Source organism: Gobius niger (assembly GCF_951799975.1).
Source record: "Gobius niger genome assembly, chromosome: 11".
NCBI lineage: Eukaryota > Metazoa > Chordata > Actinopteri > Gobiiformes > Gobiidae > Gobius > Gobius niger.
Genome location: NC_136862.1, coordinates 22,963,322 through 22,983,228, shown reverse-complemented (window position 1 = coordinate 22,983,228; position 19,907 = coordinate 22,963,322). Strand labels below are relative to the sequence as shown.

The 19,907-nt window shown below is 42.0% G+C and overlaps 1 protein-coding gene across 1 annotated transcript; it reads left to right on the top strand.

The window, feature by feature from the left end:
• The first annotated feature begins 1,473 nt into the window (after window positions 1-1,473).
• On the top strand, window positions 1,474-19,329 carry LOC306970079 (cationic amino acid transporter 3-like). The gene is made up of 12 exons (XM_079565916.1): window positions 1,474-1,616; window positions 10,126-10,736; window positions 11,793-11,954; window positions 13,122-13,305; window positions 13,398-13,513; window positions 15,386-15,608; window positions 15,853-15,992; window positions 16,203-16,305; window positions 16,690-16,922; window positions 17,142-17,308; window positions 18,051-18,159; window positions 18,814-19,329. Exons 2-12 carry the CDS (start codon window positions 10,370-10,372, stop codon window positions 18,963-18,965), a joined length of 1,956 nt encoding a protein of 651 aa, XP_079422042.1. The 5' UTR covers window positions 1,474-1,616; window positions 10,126-10,369; the 3' UTR covers window positions 18,966-19,329.
• Window positions 19,330-19,907: the final 578 nt, after the last annotated feature.

Here is a 19,907-nt window from a genome sequence, read left to right as displayed (position 1 = left end):
ATCTTACTGTCCCTCTGCCCAGCTTCTTGTTTGATTAGGGGTTTGCCTGGACTGCCAGACTACATGTTTTTCAAAGATACGTAGGTAGTCTGGGAATGTGATCTCAGTGATTTCCGGGTGGGCGTGACTGACGAGATCAACCAATTAGAGAAATGCTGGAAATGACGCAGAAACAAGCGGCAGGAAGCTTTTTCAAAAACGTCCTTTTTTACAAGGAATGTTTCTTGCTCCGGTTTTAGGGATTTTATATTTTACAAATTGAATAAAAAAAACAGACGAAAGAGCAGAAGAAAACCCTACACACACTATCTCCCACCTCTCGGTCCATAACTGGTCCGATAGTGGTCAAATTGGGAAATGATTGGCTGCGAGCAGCTGTCCAGACGGGTTTTCTTTTGAACAGACAGGAGGAGCATCTGGCTGGTCAGACAAATTGGGGGTGGGAGTGAGGCCAGGGCGAGATCAGGCCAGGAAGGGAGTTGCGTGCCGGGGCGATGGCCTTTATTGCCGCTTGCGGCTTTAATTATTATTGTCATTTTTATTATTATTATTATCTTATAAACATTTGTTTATCCACTACCACCATTTGCTTCATAATTAGGAACTAATAACTCTTATTCTTATTTTAGATGCTCACACAGTTATATTCACATGCGATTATAACAAATCCAGCATTTCCATTACAATGTGTGCTTTGTAGGCTTACTCCAGTTTATTTATTTTCATTACTATTAGCTATAATTTGCTTGATTCAGGAGCGTTTTGTATTCTTCTGATGAAACTGATTCATCCTATCAGAATCAGCTTGCAGGATGATGCAACCCCTCAACGCCCATGAAGACCCTAAAAGTGAATTTGCAACATTTCATCAGATTCGGAAAGGTATTCGGATGGAAGTTTGATTTTGATTCGTTTATTCTTGACTTAACACAAATGGTAAAAGTTCGTATTTGTTATATTGTGTCTGCTCCATTGATTTGAAACGTGGAGGCAGCTCTTTTTGACTTGCCCCGACTTTAGCATTAAACTTTTGCCCTCGAACAGGTTCTTTGCGTGCGCTATAAACACAGACCGACAGCACTAAACATGAAAGAAATACTTCAGATTTCCTTCCTTTTACTTTCATGTGGGATACAAAAGCGGCTCGGACTCTGTACACTCGGGAGCCCTGAGCCGAGTCTATCCATAGCATCAAGGGGGCGAGGCTTGTCCTGCGGACCTTCCCTACATGGGCATCAATACTACAACGAAGCACGCGCACTGTGAGCGCGTTCCAAAACACACAGCCCTTTACGATCTGCCACCAAACAATTCTTGGCACTTTTCCTCATTAAATTAAACAAACCCAACTCAGGCGATCACATTCAAAGACACATCTGTCATTTTACAGAATACGAAGGTTGTAGCCGAAAAAAACATTCATTCATGATCGGAAAGACGCGCCTATCGTGGGCCAGTGCGTCACGCTTTGTTTACACGCCCCTCCCGGTGGATTATAAGCACACGGGCGCACGGCAGAGCGGGATATTTCATCAGAGAGCCCGTCGCTTACATTATCAACGTCCTTTTCTGACATTCCTGTCCATGAAACCAGAGTAAGGACGACAACACAAACGGTAGGACGATTCACACCTAAATGGAGTCTTTTGTTATGTTGATGATGACTGTAAAGCTTCAACTACTAACGGAGTGAAAGTGATGCAATCGCCCCGCGTGTCTCATTGCTCGATTGGCGGACTAATTGGGATGTACCGGGTGGAACTGAATCTATTTAAGGCATATTTCATTATTATTTTGTGTCGTTAAAGATGGTAGAAACGCAGACCTAGACAGACACAGATGGTAAACACACAGAGTTGCCTCGATGTGGAGGTTAGTTATTTGAGCGGGCAACCAGCTGATGCGCGATTATTGCAAAGGTGAAAAAAAAAGTGTACACCGTGTCATGACAGTCTGGGGTCATTGGCTTATTATGTTTTAAAGTGATTTTACAATTCAAGCAATGGCTTTGCGTGGCGTCGCATGTCCTTTTCCATTCATCGCACCGGTGTTAGCATGGACCACTAGCCGGAAACACTGAAAGGCGTGGGGCTTCCCTGGTGCTGCATTCATTGACGTTATAAACCACACATTCAAGACGTGTGTAGTGGAAACGCAACCACAACAAAGCCAAGCCTATCTCCACATTATGTTAACTACTTATTACATGTAACAACGCGCGCCCCGTATAGCCCCACGTGTGCGTAATTCAATGTACAGGGCAACATAAACACTGGAGCATGCTAGTACCACAACAATCCACATCCGCGCCCCCCAAACTCGAATTTCTGATGCAACGTTGACTCACAAAAGCAGCCCGTGTCCGCATTGGTCTTCGGTATGACTGTGTAGTACGCAAATTACTCATCATGTGTTCCCCAAGACCGTACAGACACGGTAATTTGCGGCGCTATCGCGAACTACGGAGGCGGCATTAAACACAACACGAGACGCGAGCCAGCCACGTCGTGCGTACTCGCGTCTCGGCGTCTCGGCGGGCGGTAGGGGCAAGGATGGAGACTTGAACGTCGTCCAGCAAGAGCGGCGCCGAACGTAAGTAAGGTTATTTTTGAGCTCACTGTAGGTTTGACTGTAGTTTACTGGCACCCGCTCCGCTTCGTGCCACCGCTGTGAGTCACCGCCTCTTCTTCCAGGTGCTGTTCCCGGGAAATGTGTCCGTGTCTCCCCCCCCCCACGGTAGTTACTGCACGTGCGTGTTGCATCAGCCGGCATTTTCAGACAGCGATCCCTGGCAGAAATGCTTTTTGTGTGTGTGGGATGTTTCAATGGAAATAAAGCGCATTAATAACAGTAGTTGAGGCTGCATGCCGCTGGTTGTAAAGAGGTTTTTAAAGGGGGGGTGAAGAGGTGTTTGAGCAGGTGGCCAGTGCTGCCACGTTTGTACTATCTGTAATTTAACCCTTTGAAGTTTCATGGCACAGTAAAGTAAAGTAAAAAAAAAGAAGAAAAAAAGGCAAGAAACGTGAACATTATTATTTGTATTTCAACAGAAAAAGCTGGGCACATACAGCGTAGGAATGTTGTCAAAGTCTGTCAATGTTATATTTGTCTACTGCCACTCTCTAAGTTATTCTTCAATAAAAAATGTGACAAGCCATGTGTATTGTTAGTTTAAAATATGCTTCCTGTTCAATATTAATGTGTTTTCCATGTCTGGTAAACTGATACGGATGTCTGCTCCATAGCTTTGTCGTGTCAGTCAACTATGTGTCACAGCCCAGAGTCAATATTTAAACTATCAAACTATACTTAAATTGGCTCTTGGTTCCCGTCTCAAACTGGCTGCTGTCCCTCTCTGTTTCTTTCCTGGCGATAGCTTCGGTCTTGGGTCGTTCCGTGGGAGAAAGAGCAGATTTGATGTCACATTCCTGTCCACAGCGGGGCTTTACTGGCAGGTGTCCAGGTAGTGAGGGTCGTCCAGTTCAGCCCAAGTGCAAATACCACCACTTACACACACACACATACACACGCACACACACACACACACACACACACGTTTTCGAAGGTCTCCGACCAATTACCAGTCAGCTTGGCTTTCACGCATTATGTAAGACTTGAATTTACAACTCTTAGATGAAGTTCAGTGTGTTGCGTTGTATGTTTGTTGTGAGTGATAAAACGTGCTTTGAACTTTAGTGTGCATTTCCAAAAAGTACCAGTGCATCATAGATTAGGGTAAATTACAATCACCAAACAATGTTATTCCCATATATGGATACTATTATGAATAAATTAAGGCTAAGTTATAAATATAAATTAGGCAGTGTTATTTACCGGGGCCAGCTATCCATGTAAAACTAGGATCACTGCCATAGCAACAAACAATTCACAATATTACTTTGAATGGTCAAAATTTCTTTAAAAAGGCTTTAATAGGAAAAGTCGGGATTAGATGCTGGACCAATTATTTGTCTATAATTATGACCATTAAATTTCCTTTTTTTAATTTTTTTTTTTTTAAATCTCAAGTGCCATCTGAGATTCTTCTCAAATGCTGAGAGTTGTAGTATATAATAACCCAGTTGTGTAACTGGAGTTGTTGGAACTTGCTGACATCAGTGGGCGCCACAACAACAAAGCCATGCGTTGTTTATGGATGGAGCAAGCAGCTGCCACAGGCTGTAATGAGGTTAGCAGGTTTCTTCCTTCTCCTCTTAAGCCTCTTAGCTCCATGGCTGCCGTCGGAGCAATGCTAAGTCAGGTAACAGTGCCATTATCTCGCAGCGGCCTGCTGTAACCGGACCAGTGTTGGCCCAAAAAATCGGTATGCCTTGTGGAAGAAGGAACAAAATGACTAATCCTTGTTGGAAAGTGAAGCTCACTGCGGGGCTTACGATGATGAAAAAAGTACTAAATCTTGCCTCAGGTACTATTGTTTACCTTCTGTTATGTAGAGCCAATGTTAAAAAAAAAACTGTATCGTTAACGGCACAAAACAAGACTGAAGATGTGCAATATTAGTCAACAATCACAATTTAAAAGTTAAAATTAAAAAGAAAATTATGCACATTTTAATGTACCTCAGTCAGAGACCTCAGTGATTTTGCAACTGCATATTGTGAGTTCTCTCGATTAGATATTGCGCCACCTATTAATAATGCATTAACAATAAATTGGTATTATTGTGAGCCATCAACAAAACATAGACGCCCTTTACAAACTTTTGATTGTTGAATAGTTCATTGCTTTATCAACATTTCCAAGGTATCAACCAAGGCCAAACACTGAACTTGGACAGAAAGTGCACCAGCCCCACTGGCGATTATGTAGTTATTAACTTACTTTGTATCTTTTTGCCGCCTAATTACATTGCATCTTTATCGCTCACAAAATGCTTGTTTTGGCCTTGGGTGTTGTTGGCAGTTACGTGACGGGACTTGCATCGAGCCACACCTCCGTCAGAGACCTGTCCCAGTTCAGCTCTGAGACTGGCACCTCGTGAAAGCCACAAGGAAAGGATTAACAGTAGGCTTGACGTGCGCCAGGGAACCAGCAGGGCTTCAGCAAGGCCCGTACAGTAAGCTGGAGGAGACCACCCTAAGATTGGAGTTTTACAAAATGAACGGTGGGAACTGTGCCAGCGGTTTACATCAAGCTAGGAGTGGGCTTACTGAGTGGTTCATTTGTCTGCCATATCAGTCGCCTGCTGCTGTTAGTACCATAGTTTGAGAAACACCTCTTGAGAGCCCTGAGCCCCTGATGAGATCACAGGGACGTGGGGCAGCATAGATTGGCCGCTTATTTGCACATTAATGGCATCTTCAGATCTTGATTCCCGGTGTGATTGGAAATGTTAGTGTAATGTCACGCCAACTCCAGAGGTCAGGCATCCACTATGTACCCATTTCAGCTCTTAGAAGTAGAAGCGTTTATTATTGTGGATGCAGCTCGGTCAAAGCCCTGTTTTTCTACATTGTTTGTCAGTGTTTGTAGTGTTCCTTAACGGCACTACACCGGACATTCCTCCCCGAAACACTTTGTCAATTTGTTTTATTGTTTTTATGGTATTAATAGGATGCCATCATTGTTCTGGGACATTGTGAACGCATTTCTCTTCTCGAGCGCTTCAAAACAGGCCAAATTTAGACTTAAATGTATAGACTGCGTGCGCTGAACTGAAGATATCTTGGGAACTTCAAATAAGTTGTGTAGCTTTGGAGATGGCTTCCTCCGTTTCAATTTTGTATTTTATAAACACGGAAGTCTGCGATGTCGGAAATAAACATACCAAAGCCCCAAGTACAAATGTCTTCGGCGTGAGTTCATTTGAAGATGAAAATGCATTTGCTTCCTTAAAGACTTGAGTCAGGTGACCGGGCTCTCCTTACAGGATGGAGTGTTGAGTTACACTTGTTCCCATTGCCTCCGACTGCGACTGACCCGAAATGTCAGCCTCCTCTGCGTTCGCTCAGAGTCAGATATCAAGACTTCAAGAAGCATGTGACGACGCAGCGGTGGTGGTGTAGCATTGCTTTATTTCATCCTGATTCTTCAAATGTCGTCGTGACATTAGTTTAATAGCCAATATGCTGACAAAAGCTTTGATGCACTTTGCATATTATGGACCAGAAATTGAACTTAGTTCATTTGTACGGCTGACAGAGGAGGCGTTACGCTTTGTGGGCCAGGTTTTGTTTCGTTTGGAGAGACATCAGTTACAGAGTTATTATTATTATTGTTATCATTATTATTATTAACGCAACAAGCTCCCAACTACTGGCAATAATGTATCATTACTAGGGCTGCACAATATATCGTAAAAAATATTGTACCACAATTTGTGAAATATCGTAATAATATCATTATCGCGATATTGCACAGCCGTATCGCATATCGCAAGTTATTTCGTGCAGCCCTAATCATTACTACGTATTTGTATCAATTTCATGATTATATATAGTTAAACATTACTATTAGTAAATGGATGAACAGTTCCGAAACAGATGATTTCATGCAATAGGAGTTATATGGACCGATCAATGAAGATGATTATATCAGGAAAGGCATCTCAAACCTGTGGTAAGTCAACAAATGAAAAGTGTGAAAGAAAGAAGTCAGATACTTTAAGTTGAGTGTTACATTGTAGAGCGGCACGATCAATTACAACTGAATTAAAATGGTCATTTGTAAGGATTGATCACATGACATACAATATGTTTACAGAGATTGTAATTACTTAGGGAATTGAATGTGCTCTGAAACAAATGAACATCGTAGACTTACCAACATGTTCTGAAAGTGATCATGTTGTGTGATCCTTGTATTAATCCTGATTTTCATTTAATTTGGAAAACATACATTGTAAATGTAATTGCAATTCTTATCAGACAGTTTACATATTTACATAGTCTGAGCATGTTTTTTCACCAAGCAAGGCTGCGTGTTGACCTCTGGATTTAAGTTTGTAGATTTGAGGGAGTGAACACTGTCTGAAAACCACGGCTGTAGTTTTGGTTTGGGATGAAAGCTGCTGAACACTTGAAGACGTTCTCCTCAGGGCCAGGCCTCTCGGAGCTGATTGTCGTCTGGCTTGAACCGGTCCTCTGTTATTGTTTGCGATAAGATTAAACTGCCCTTGACATTTGCCAAGACATCTGCACTCGCAACTGGTTCGCTTCTGGACACAATTAGCTACATTTACAACAAGCGATGCAAAGGTCATTTTATTCGACCACATCCTTTGACCAAACTTTATTTTTACAAACCAGCCTTGTAACATTCATTTCCTCCATATTAAAGTGTGCTTATTAGATAATTTAACACACAGTCAATCTGACAAATATTCGCACTCACTCATTCGCACACACTTCATCTGTAAGTGTTTCTTTCCACAGATTGGGAAAAAAGCGCAGATTTTAAATGCCACAGTTATTGCCGCCATGATGTGATTATTGATGCTATAATTAATTAAATCACATCGGAACAAAATAAACGTCTTATGACCAGAGCTGGCTTATTTTTAGGCTCTGATTTACTGCTTCTGTTCAAAAAGTTCTCATCCAGAATGTCACTTTGGGGACAAAAACAAAGACACGAAGTAGCATCTTTTTTAAGCAATGGCAGTGGCACATATTCTAAAAGCACAAAATGTCAGTAAAAGTATTGAAATATAGTTAATGTCTAAAGTCTGGGCTTGTCAAGTTGAAAAGAAAGAATCTTCCATTAAGCTCATGATGACGATTCAACGATTTACATAATAATCATGAACACGTCATAATTTGTTGTATTGACGAGGGCTCCTCCACTCGATTTGGTTGTAATTATGCCCAAAGATATAGATCTATTTGACATCTGGGACTGTCTATAAAGTGTAATGTCTTCAGACGAATAGTACGTAGTTTCGTGTGATGTGAGAGCCTCACATGATACACTGAGCTTGCGTTACAAGCGGCCTTCATTTCAAGACAAATATTGTAGAAACCCAAGTAAAGAACAACAGAAAGTACAGCTCATCAATGACAGCAGATGTTTGTTTTTTCCATGTAATTTCGTGCCGTGTGTTAGATATCAGGGCTTGTTCTGTGCAGCTGGTTCGTCTTATCGAGCTCCTGGTTCCCTCTGTCCTCGTCCACTTGTTGATATTAGCTCAAAGAAGTCAAACCATATCTTCCACCCCGCAGCCTTTGGCGTTCCCAGGCTTCTCGCTGTCTGTAAAAAAAAACAAGAAGCACCCTGAATGTGTTTAAGGTGAGGTGAGAGTGGTAGCGCTTTATCGGCTTACTACTGCGCTCTACGGCAGGTTTATTTGTGGAAAATTAAAGTGTGAGGTGTGTTTCTGTGGACGTCGCTGGGTTCCCTGAGCTACGCTGCAGCAGAAATGCTTCAAAGCTGAACAAGCCCGAAGACTTAATTCCAGGAAGTTGTGTAACAGGTGCTTGTGTGGGTTCATAGTGAAATCAAATGCCTTTTTTTTTTTTTTATAACGTCTCGGATTATCGGTTCAGGGGGATTTTCTGAGAAAGTTTCTAGCTGCTCAGGCCTTGTATCTACTAAACCCTGCTATTTGATATTGGCTTTGCAATGAAACTGGCCATCTTAAGCTCCGAGAGGCATTTCACCACTGAGTGACTGATGAGGAGTAAATGAATAACACACTAAATTGTTAATGACTTTGAGCTTTAAAAAACAATAACAATGACAATAAAGGTAACAATGGCATAAATAAATGCAAATAACATGGTACCTAGGGCTGTCACGATAATTACTATATCGACTTATCATTTAATAATTAACAGATAAACAATAAATTTTGGGCTCAATATTTATCATTGTGTACATTTATTAGCATTTCCCCCATTTTTTCTTTGTAAAACTTAAATTTCTAACTGAAGCAAACTGATTATATTTCATGTTTATTGCAGCTTGTGTGGTATTTTAGGATATGATGATGTGCTTTTTAGAACAAAGGTTTACTGTCATTTTTATGCGTTAGAGTTGACAGTATCCAGTATCGTTAGAGTCAATAATATCGTTTATCGCGATACTTTCCTTCCTCAATATATCGCACTTCAAATTGTTGTTATCGTGACAGGCCTAATGTTACCTTAATCAGTTGTAACATGGTCATTATTATTACTCAATGTGACTAATCATAGCCTTAAAACAATGTAAATTAAAAGATGACATGGTTAATATTTCCATGGTAATGATGTAGAAACGGCAAAATGCATTAAACATTACCAGGCTATAAAATATTACCAAGAAGCAGAATATTGAATCGGGTATTTGTTAGCTAAAGTTTGAATGTTTTATTAGTTAAAGCACTTGGATTAATCTTGTCTATTCGGTTACATTATGACCTGTCCCAAAAAGCCAAATCAGCATTGTCAGTTCGCATGCGCGGTAATGTTGCGGTCAAAGTTCACACCTACCTACGGTGTCAACAAAGCCCATTAAAATCATACTATCATAGTAGAACAACCGGCTATTTAGTGACTATTACGTCGCTTAAAGTGGTTTCACGGCGATATGCAGGTTCGCATTCGTTATCCACTGCAGTGCGACTGTCCTCGTGGGCTTAATCAGTCTGTGGAAGAGTCTTGCTCTGTTCACGAGTGCTTGTGCGTCGTAAATGCGAGCCACCATACGTACTCATCACATTTCCTAGAAAGAAAAGATCCAGAACGTTGTGACACGAATGGATTCATTTAGTAAGTTTGCCATATGGCTGACTAGTAATGCTGTTTGTAACCGATACGTCGTTGTATTTGCTTATTGTAACTACTTGTGATATGGATATTGCGATACGATTTTTTGTGATATATTGTGGAGCTCTATCTGAAACTTTCTCTCCTGGCATAGCTCTGTTTCAGTTCAGTAAAAATATCTTAAAACAAGTCAGGATCAACAGCCTAAATGTGCCTGTTCAGGTAAATGAGTCAAAAATACACTATTTGAACATTCTCAAGCAGTGTATGGTCATTACTGTTATAACATTGACACGGTGAATTATTGACAAACCAATTTAACTCTATTCCATAGGTTTCCACGATGCTTAATTTTCTGCACAGCTGCAAGGTGTGAGTTCGTTCCCCTTTGAACTCTTGTTTTGTTGTTTCTTCACAGGTTTAATGTGCTGCAAAGAAACACTCTGACCACACAGCTGCTACTTCCTGTTCCTCGGAGTCTGCTGCCTCGAGCTCACGCCCACGACGCGCGGCTGATATCAAACTGGTGCTTACTTTACCTCCACCATCTGCCTCCAGCTCTCTCTTCGTCCAGTCCAGTCAATCACTCGCCCACACACGCGCCTCCTTTAAGGAAAAAAAAACACATCGCTGCTTCGAAAACCCACTCAGTCTCAGCAAACATGGTGAGCAAGCTGTCCTCGTTCGGTAAGGCCCTACTCCGCCGCCGGGTTTTGGACTGTTCCGGGGAAGAGACCCGCTTCGCCCGATGCCTGTCCACCTTGGACCTCATCGCTCTGGGAGTGGGGGCCACACTGGGGGCCGGGGTGTACGTCCTGGCCGGAGAAGTGGCCCGGGAGAAAGCCGGACCCGCCATAGTCCTGTGTTTCCTGATCGCGGCGCTGTCCTCCATGTTGGCCGGACTGTGCTACGCGGAGTTCGGGGCGCGGGTCCCCAAAACGGGCTCGGCCTATCTGTACAGCTATGTTACAGTGGGGGAGATATGGGCCTTCATCACCGGCTGGAACCTCATCCTCTCGTATGTCATAGGTGAGCATCCTGGTGTCGTTTTCTTCATTTATATGGTTATATGCATGATGATAATGTGTTATTGTGCTATTTGCTCATTACAACACGCATTACATTTAAATAGATTGTGCAGCTCAAACTCATATCACAATGCTTTTGCCTGGTACACACTGGACACACTTTTTATAACTTTTTGCCATGTTACAATTCTGTTCCTTTATTTAGCAGCTCCCAAAAAGCTCCACCTTAGCTCCTACGTATCTAGGCTAAGCTTAATCCTTTCATCGCAGAGTAGAAACATTCGCCACAGCTTCACTACAACCCAGTCTATTTTTTTTTCTTCTATTTTTTTAAACAGCTGTGCAGTGATGGGAAGCAAGAGGACGGGTGGATGGGAGGAGCTTAGAGTTGTTCACTTGAATAACCAGGAAGTTACATTTCAATCAATCAATCAATCTTTATTTATAGAGCGCTTTTCATACACAGGTGCATCGCAAAGTGCTTTGACATTTAAAAAAAGACATTAAAAACATTATTGCCCGACAAACCCTCCCAATATATACAGTTGTCACAATACACACACACCTACAGCCCCTACCCTTTACTCTACACTCATGCTCACACACAGAATCAAAATCAAGTACATAAGGCTGGGTACAGATGACCAAGGAAAGGATTTCTGGATATTTAGTTTCAGTTGTTTTCACTATTTTCAATGCCAAATAACCGTAAAAAGTATAATACCCCCTATATATTGCAATATCAAGCATCTGCATTGTTTATTTGCAGGTGTAAAAGCAGAAGCAACAAGTGAAACCAGCACTGAAACTGAGTTCAGTGATTCCTTGTTCAGTTTCAGTGCAGCCGAAGAAGAAAAAAAAAGAGAGATTTTATGCCTTATTCTCCAAAATATGACATTGACTGCTTCTCCTTAGGTTTTTTTCCCCCAAAACTGTACAGTCATATTTGGATTCACTACATTCCTTTATTCACGAGCATGTTTTCTGTCCGTTACACTTCAGGACTTTGTATTCGATCGTAGCAGCATTACCCACAGTTTGATCTTTCCCCCTGAAGGTACGGCGAGTGTGGCACGGGCGTGGAGCTCCACATTTGATAATCTGGTGGAGCAGAAGATCTCTGGGTTCTTCAAAGCCTCGATGTCCATGAAGGTCCCAGGACAAGTGCTAGCCGAGTACCCCGACCTGTTCGCCCTCATCCTGGTCCTGCTGCTCTCAGGTTAGAAATTCAACTTTCAGGTTTTGTCACACATTCTGCTACACATATTATTTTGCACCGTAGAATGTCCTTTCCTTATTTTGTTTAATGCAGCACTAGAAGGTTGTAAATTTTTCGTCCCGTGCCTCCGGGTTGTGAACCAATAATTTACTTCTCTACTTGTGGAAAAAGCAAGATGTTGGGCTTGTCCAACTTGACAAACCTCTGAAATTCTTGCTGCATTTTTTCGGAAGGCATGGACTAGCGTGAGTCATCAAATATCTTATTTAACGTAATTAGACATAGTATGATGTAATTCGACATAGTGGGACTGTTAAATGTGAGTTTTGGTCCATTCAGGCAGCCGTAGTTCAGTCGGATCATTTTAAATCTTTTTTGAGCTAATTGATTTGTATTTATAGCTTTGATGTTGGCTCAGTAGGCTTTATGTAAACAGACATGTAAACAGCATGACGGCCTCCCATATGCTCTGGAAATCCCTCGAGGTACAGGCAAACAAACACCAAAACAAAAAGCAGCGATGCAGAAAGCAGATGCAGAAATGGAAAAAAAAAAAAAGTGCTATCTACAAATGTGGAGGGAATTAATCCATTTCCTTCGCTATTCTGACGCTTTGTCTTTTCAGTCTGACCATTCCCCCCCTGCCATGCAATGCATCCATAAATTTACATATAGAATTATGCAGACAGAACAAATGTCGGTATTTACACTAGCGCCTGCCTATGCACTTGCATAATGTGTTCGCCTCAGCGTGTGATGTTGTAAATGTGGTAGTATCATTCAGTGCTGGCTACTGCTGCTGTGTGAGGACTGATAGAGTACGAGCCGCCCACAAGAACACTGCATCTTTGTGTTGCTGCCAGTATCGCTGCTTTTATCCTACTCGCTTCTCAGTGTCCCCCAAGCTCTGCACTATGATAGGGTCCAAATCAGGGCTTCAAAAGCAAAAAGTTTTGTTTCTCTATTGTCTGGAGTTGCCAGATATATATAAATGTTGGAAGTAAAGTCCTGGCTTAGTCCTAGTTTGAGTCAGTTCTCATTTAGAAGTAATTTTATCTGGACTTAGTTCTAGTTTAGCTGCCCTCACAATCACTCTGAGGGAATTTTCTGAACTCCTACAGTATTGAGCCACAATCAATTTAAATGTTCCCCTCTGTCTTTCACCAGGGCTTCTCGCGTTCGGCGTCAGTGAGTCCGCGCTGGTCAACAAAATCTTCACGGGCATCAACCTGGTGGTCCTGGGCTTCGTCATAATCTCTGGGTTCGTGAAGGGCGACAAGGCGAACTGGAGCCTGACTTTGGACGACTACATCGGCTACAGGAACGCCACAAACACCAGCAGCGCTATCAAGTCAGTGTCCGAACAGCACAATAAAGGCCTGTGTGCCGCGTATTTTGTGTAGTCGGTGTGCAGTGCTCACAAGTGTGTGTCTCCCGGGCCAGTGTTGAGGAGGAGTTTGGCGAGGGCGGTTTCGCTCCGTTTGGCATCGCCGGAGTGCTCTCGGGAGCTGCCACCTGCTTCTACGCCTTCGTGGGCTTCGACTGCATCGCGACGACCAGTGAGTGTTCTCATAAGCTATAAGCAGTTAACGTTGATGCACAATATTGCTGCTGCGGCCTTTCCAATACATAGTAGGAAGTGTTTTGCCCATAATTTACCAGAAAATACACAAATGCTTTTCACTGGAACATACGGTCAACAAAAAAATAAAGGTAGTTTGAATCATTTTATTTCCAGACGACAGGAATTGCATTTGAACTGATTGAACTGCATTGATTACGTGCTAAGTTTTCCAGTCACTCCCAGTCCCAGATGAAGCCAATTCATATTGAACATTTTACTGGCATTTCATAGGAACAGGCGCAAAATATCAAAACTTTGTTCCCAATACCTACAAACTCAGTTTTATAGATCATAAGGTCATAAGGTCAGAAGTCCCTAAACTACTGCATTAGTGGAATTACTGCCTGACTGTAAGATGTCTAGTTAGTAGTAGTAGGAATACTAGCAGTAGAAATGTAAGACTGCAGTATTACTTGTTGTCATGGTTGTAGTAGTAGTAGTAGTAGTAGTAAAACTTGAGTGCCTGCTGTCGTCATGAGTCACCTTTAGCCTCTCTCATTCTGGGTGTGCACTCAGAAGGGTGTGTTCATGTTTGTAGCTAGAATACTACGCTCAGGCGTGTCATGCTCAAAGGATCAGCCTGATGCAGTGTTTTCTCACACGGACTTTTAGTGAAGAAACCATTGTCTTTGTTTTACACATGTCTGACTTTGAGTTCTTCATTACAGTTGCAATGCTCTTTGACGACAATTCAGTTGACTTTTTTAAGGAAAGATAAAAGCTAAATATAAATGCTATTTAGCAACAAATATTTTCTCTTTGTACAATACTGATAGCAAGTTTATGTGCTGCAGCAAACAAAACAACAAAAACACAACAAACAAAAACAACCTTTTTGATTTTGTCATGATTGCAAAATAAGCAAACTAGAATATTTAGCACGTACTTCAATAAAATAAAAAAGGATTGATTGTTTTGCTCAAATATGTATTTGTATATGTATAGACGGCAACACAACTCGACTCAACCGAGTTTTTCTCAGGGCACATGTTCACACAGGTGCACTGATTATTTAAAACTGTGAATCACATGACCAACATGGTCACATGACCAGACCAGGCAACAATACAAGAAATAACAAGGGCGCCATATACATAATAATCCAGATTAATACATTGGGGACTGTAAATTGAACTATGGCTCGACGCCTTCTGCACATAACATCGGCAATGTTTTCTTGAACTGTTCCTGTCAAATAAACAAATAAATAATATAAATAAAATCTAAATATGAGACATCATATATTCATGTTATTCCAGAAGTCCTGTTTTAAATAATCCTAGTGCACCTGTGTGAATATGTGCCCTGAGGAAGATTAAATACATATTTGAGTGAAGAAATAGGGAGTGCCTTGATCCTTTTGCATTTTATTCAAGCACTGTACGTACTTGAATAAAATAAGTACGTACTGTACTTATTTTGTTCATGAACAGTACTTTATCTAGAGAGTGCTCACACCCTTCTCTTGAATATTTAGCATTTGGATTGTTATGATACAGGAACAGGATATAGCTTGTGTGATTTGATCTGCTTTCTTGTCATTTTATGTAACTGTGAAGCACTTTGAATTGCCTTGTGCATGAATAGTGCTCTACTAATAAACGCCCTCGCCCTGACTTACAGTGTCAAAGCACGTTTTGCTGTAGTTCACTTACACTTGAGCGTAGATACACTACTACTGTACAGTTTGTATCACGGGATGCCCACATTTTCACATAAGGCTGAAAACCCCACGCCTCCACCTGATGAACCATTATTATTGTCAACCTCTCTTTTATGTAACCTATATTTTCTCCCCCATTCTCAGGTGAAGAGGCCAAGAACCCGATGCGGTCCATCCCCATTGGCATCGTCGCTTCACTCCTCATCTGTTTCGTCGCGTATTTCGGAGTTTCGGCTGCTCTCACCCTCATGATGCCCTACTACCAGCTCAACACTCAGAGCCCCCTCCCTGAAGCCTTCTCCCACGTGGGGTGGGCCCCTGCCCGGTATATTGTGGCCGTGGGCTCCCTCTGTGCCCTTTCTACAAGGTAAAGGAAAAGGGATAATGCAGATTAAAATGTCAAGTTTTAGAAAATTGAGTATTGTCATCCTATGCAACATGAATCTAAAGAACAAAGACAAAGCTCTTTCTTCTAAAAATCTACTTTGTAAGTTTCTGTATTATAGTTACAAATACTGTCAACAATGATGCTGTTGCATTATTTGTCTGAGGCTCAAAGTCGACTGTTCTCTGTACATTTTTTGCTGACCGTTACCTCTCTCTCCCTTCAGTCTGCTGGGCTCGATGTTCCCCATGCCCCGAGTGATCTACGCCATGGCTGAGGACGGGCTGCTGTTTCGGTCTCTGTCCCGAATGAACCCTCGCACCAAAACCCCCCTCCTGGCCACCATCGTCTCCGGAGTCGTCGCAGGTAAAACTTGACAATGGATTAAGCCTGGTGTGTTCAGTTTAAGTGTTCATTTCAAGGACATGCAAATATTGTTTCTGCACTTATTCTCAGTACAGTTCAATATAGGTGGGGCAATCACTGAATAGTGGATTACTTTCTGGTTATTAATAAGACATATTTTAAACAGTAGTGTGTTTAAAAAACTGAACGAATCTATTTTTCATCTCTCAGCTTTGATGGCCTTCTTGTTTGACTTGGCGGCTCTGGTCGACCTCATGTCCATTGGAACTCTTCTGGCTTACTCTTTGGTTGCCATCTGTGTCCTTATCCTCAGGTAAGCAGCAAATGAAGTCCACAGTATAGATACCGACGGCACCTCGTCATAGAAGGGGGTGTGGCCTCGCCGAGAGGGAAAACAGAATCTTTTGGGAAACACAATATTTCACTCTTTTTAGCCATTTTCTGGTGAAATATAAACGTGGTTATCACATACAAATACAGTCAAGTCTAAATTGGGTCCATATGGATGTTTATTAACAGTAGATTGTTCAATATAAGGGAAAAAACAGCAGTTGTAGCTAACGCTAGTTTTAAAATAATTAGAGAAAGCTTAGATTTTTCTCCAAATTGTTTTCCCCCTTAACTGTTTTCAAATATGACCATATGGCCGATTCCAGAGATGCCGTGCTTAAATGTTGTGTTTTCGCCCCCGTACCAGGTACCAGCCGGGCACCCTGAACTCCCCCAGTCAGATGGAGAAGCTCGTGGAGATGGTGGGAGGGGAGAAGGTGGCGGTGAGTGGAGGGGACAGCAGCGATGAATACGGCACAGACGAGGCAGACGAGAGGCCCCTCAAAGAGGCTTTTACCCCGAAACTCCTGTTCGTCCCGAGCGGAAAGAACCCGACGCTAATCTCAGGGAACATCGTCTACTGCACCACTGCTGCTATCTGTGAGTGAGACTTTTTTGGGGAAAACAGTGCAATTGCAGTATAACAAACTAGTCACACAAACATCTAAACGATATGAAGCAAAGGAGGAAAGAAGCAGAAAAGAAAGGCGATTTCATTTCATAAGTATTTTTGTGTCCAGTCTCAGCTCGTTGCCTCCTGAATGTGTTAGATTAAGTGATGATTGACTGTGTGACTAATATTTTGTCGTGTTTTTGCAGCCGTCCTGATCACAGTGCTGTGCGTGTTGCTGGCTAATTTCCTGACGGATCTGCTGAGCGCTCGTCCCGCGGTGTTGGTGCCTGTCATTATTTTGGCCGTGCTCTGCGTGGTCTGCTTCATCATCATCTGCCGACAGCCGCAAAGCAAAGAGGCACTCACTTTCAAGGTAAATACGCCACAGCGGAAAGATCTGGGTTTTCAGCGGATATATTTGTATACAACAAAACACAATTGAGATGAAAAACAGGACTGGACACGAGGGAAAAGTCACAGTTTGGAGAGCAGAGGGAGTGAGGGGGTTGAGGTGGATTGTAAGGCAAGAGGAGAAGGTTTAAATGTGGAATCCTGGCCGCTGATTGGCTGCGGTGCAGGCGTGGCTGCCGTGGTGATAGGCTGAGGTAAGAGGCGAGCCTGGTGATGAGAAAGTAAACACGCACATAACTTAAGATAACACTTAATATGTTCACACTACAGAGGCTTAGTTCATTTATACAGGGCACTAAATGTCTCTCTATGTTTTATTAACAATTTAAACTTGAAACACCAAATTAGTCACCCATTGTTGAGCCCAACCCTCAGTTTGAGAAGCCCCGGTCTAATACAATACAATGATTCATTCTACAGACAGTCCAGCTCGCCTCTTATTGTTTCATTGTTTCTGCTGCATATTAGATTACATACTTATTGAGGGCCACTGTATGCAATAGTATTAGGTCAACTGACCATTCAAAGTCCACATGGGAACGGTGCTCAGTAACGCAGATGATTCGATTTAATTCAATAAACTCATTATGAATGGCTTATTGAATAAACTCATAGCTGTTTCCTCTTGTTATTTATCTGTTGATGCAACAGTGAACCACCACAGTGTTATATTTTATATACATGTACTTTATTGTCTGTTTCAGGTCCCGTTCCTGCCCAGCCTCCCACTGTTCAGTGTCTTTGTAAACATTTACCTTATGATGCAGCTTGATATGGGAACGTGGCTGCGATTCACTGTTTGGATGCTCATCGGTAAGTGCACGTTTACTTCTTCACGCTTTTAGAACTCTAGCATTAAAAGCTGCACCAACCACATGATATAACACACATCAACATGATATATGGACATTTTGGTAACTCAAAAGAAAAAAATACATGGATAAAGATTTGTCAAAACATGAATTAATATTTGTATCTTTCAGTAATAAAAAACACCCCTTCACTGTCACTGTCAATGCAAGATGAGAAAAAGAAAAATCACGGCAGTTGTGATATCTGTTCATAAATTTACCTCTTAACCCCAACGTGAACAGAGCACATTTTCTCCAAATCTCAAAGCTTAAAAAAAAAGAAAGCATAAAAATAGCGATGAAAACGAAGATGAAAACACAACAAAAAAAAGTGATGAAAATGTGGCAAAAATGCAACAGAAAAGCAATAAAAAAGTATCAAAAACCGACAAAGATATGACAAAAGCTACAAAAATGTGACAAAAACAGTGTGACGACAAAGTTACGATCAGTTTTTTAGGCCTTAGCTTTCAAACGAGGCATTACACTGTCAGTCACAAAAGTTTTAGATTTGAGTAATAGAATAGAAGAGGTTAAAGGATCACTGAGATGTCCTGCTTTACTGACCCTCTAAGTCCAACATGATGTCATTTTGTGATTTCTCTACATTCTATAGGTTTCGCCATCTACTTCTTCTACGGCATCAGGAACAGCAGCGAGGCCTCGAGTCGGGCGTCTCCGCGCAAATACGAGCCGGCCCAGACCAAATCCCCCATCTACACCGGCGCCCCCGACGACAGCGACGTGGAGGGGGCCAACAGCGCGTGATACGACGGACTCAACACCTAAGCGGGACAACACTCATTTTTTCGCAGTGTCTCGAACATCCCAGGTTCCTAAAGAAAAGAAGATACACAGTTTACCTCTCTCTGACGTGAGGCTCAAAACGCGGTCAGTTCGTGGACCCGGATCATTCGGTGACTTAGCCACGAGTCGCTAACAAACACACAAACAAACAAACAAACAAACAAACAAACACTATGGACTTCACTAACAAGGCATAACCGCTCTGCTATTTCCTATCACAACAGGAACAGTGTTACAGATTATTAACCGTCTTCATGTTTGTGCTGTTTGCTTTCGCTGTGGTTCTCAAACTTTCTGTACCAAGTTCAATTTGTTGGTCAAAACAAAAAAACAAATATGGACTAAACCAGCTCTAACAAAAGGACTAAACCTGGGGCAAACTTGAACTAAACTAAAATATTATTATTATTATTATATAAACCAGAACAAACACGAGATTTAACAAATTCCGTTTTGGATTTACCCCAGATTAAACCTGGACTAAGTGTGGATGAACTCTAGTATAACACAGGACTAAAGCAGGAGTCAGTGGAGCAGAACCAAGTCTAAATCCAACCAGGAGAAAACAAGGGCTAAACCACTTTACACGTTCTAAACCAGGCAAGGTTAGGAGGACTTAACTTAACCGGGACAGAGGAAAAACTTGAACTACAAGAACAAAACCTGGTCATAAACCAAGTACAATTTTTACCAAGTCTAAGACAAGACTGACAGATCTAAACTACAACCAAATTAGTGTCCGACAGATGTTTTACGCACACCAGAGTTTGAGAACCACTGCTCTAGACGTATAGACTTAACCAGGGAGATCTCCCGCCTATAGGAGACTACGGGCGCTATAGCTGCGTGCGTGCGTGTGCGTGCGCTTTACTGTTACAGCCTGTCGAAATGCGTGTGAAAAAC

What these genes read in the sequence shown, in the direction of transcription:
- LOC306970079 (XM_079565916.1), top strand. Translation starts at nt 10,370, where the DNA reads ATGGTGAGCAAGCTGTCCTCGTTCGGTAAGGCCCTACTCCGCCGCCGG. An exon ending in CGTCTCCGGAGTCGTCGCAG is followed by an intron (nt 15,993 to 16,202) that starts GTAAAACTTGAC and finishes TTCATCTCTCAG; the next exon opens with CTTTGATGGCCTTCTTGTTT. An exon ending in CTGCACCACTGCTGCTATCT is followed by an intron (nt 16,923 to 17,141) that starts GTGAGTGAGACT and finishes GTGTTTTTGCAG; the next exon opens with CCGTCCTGATCACAGTGCTG.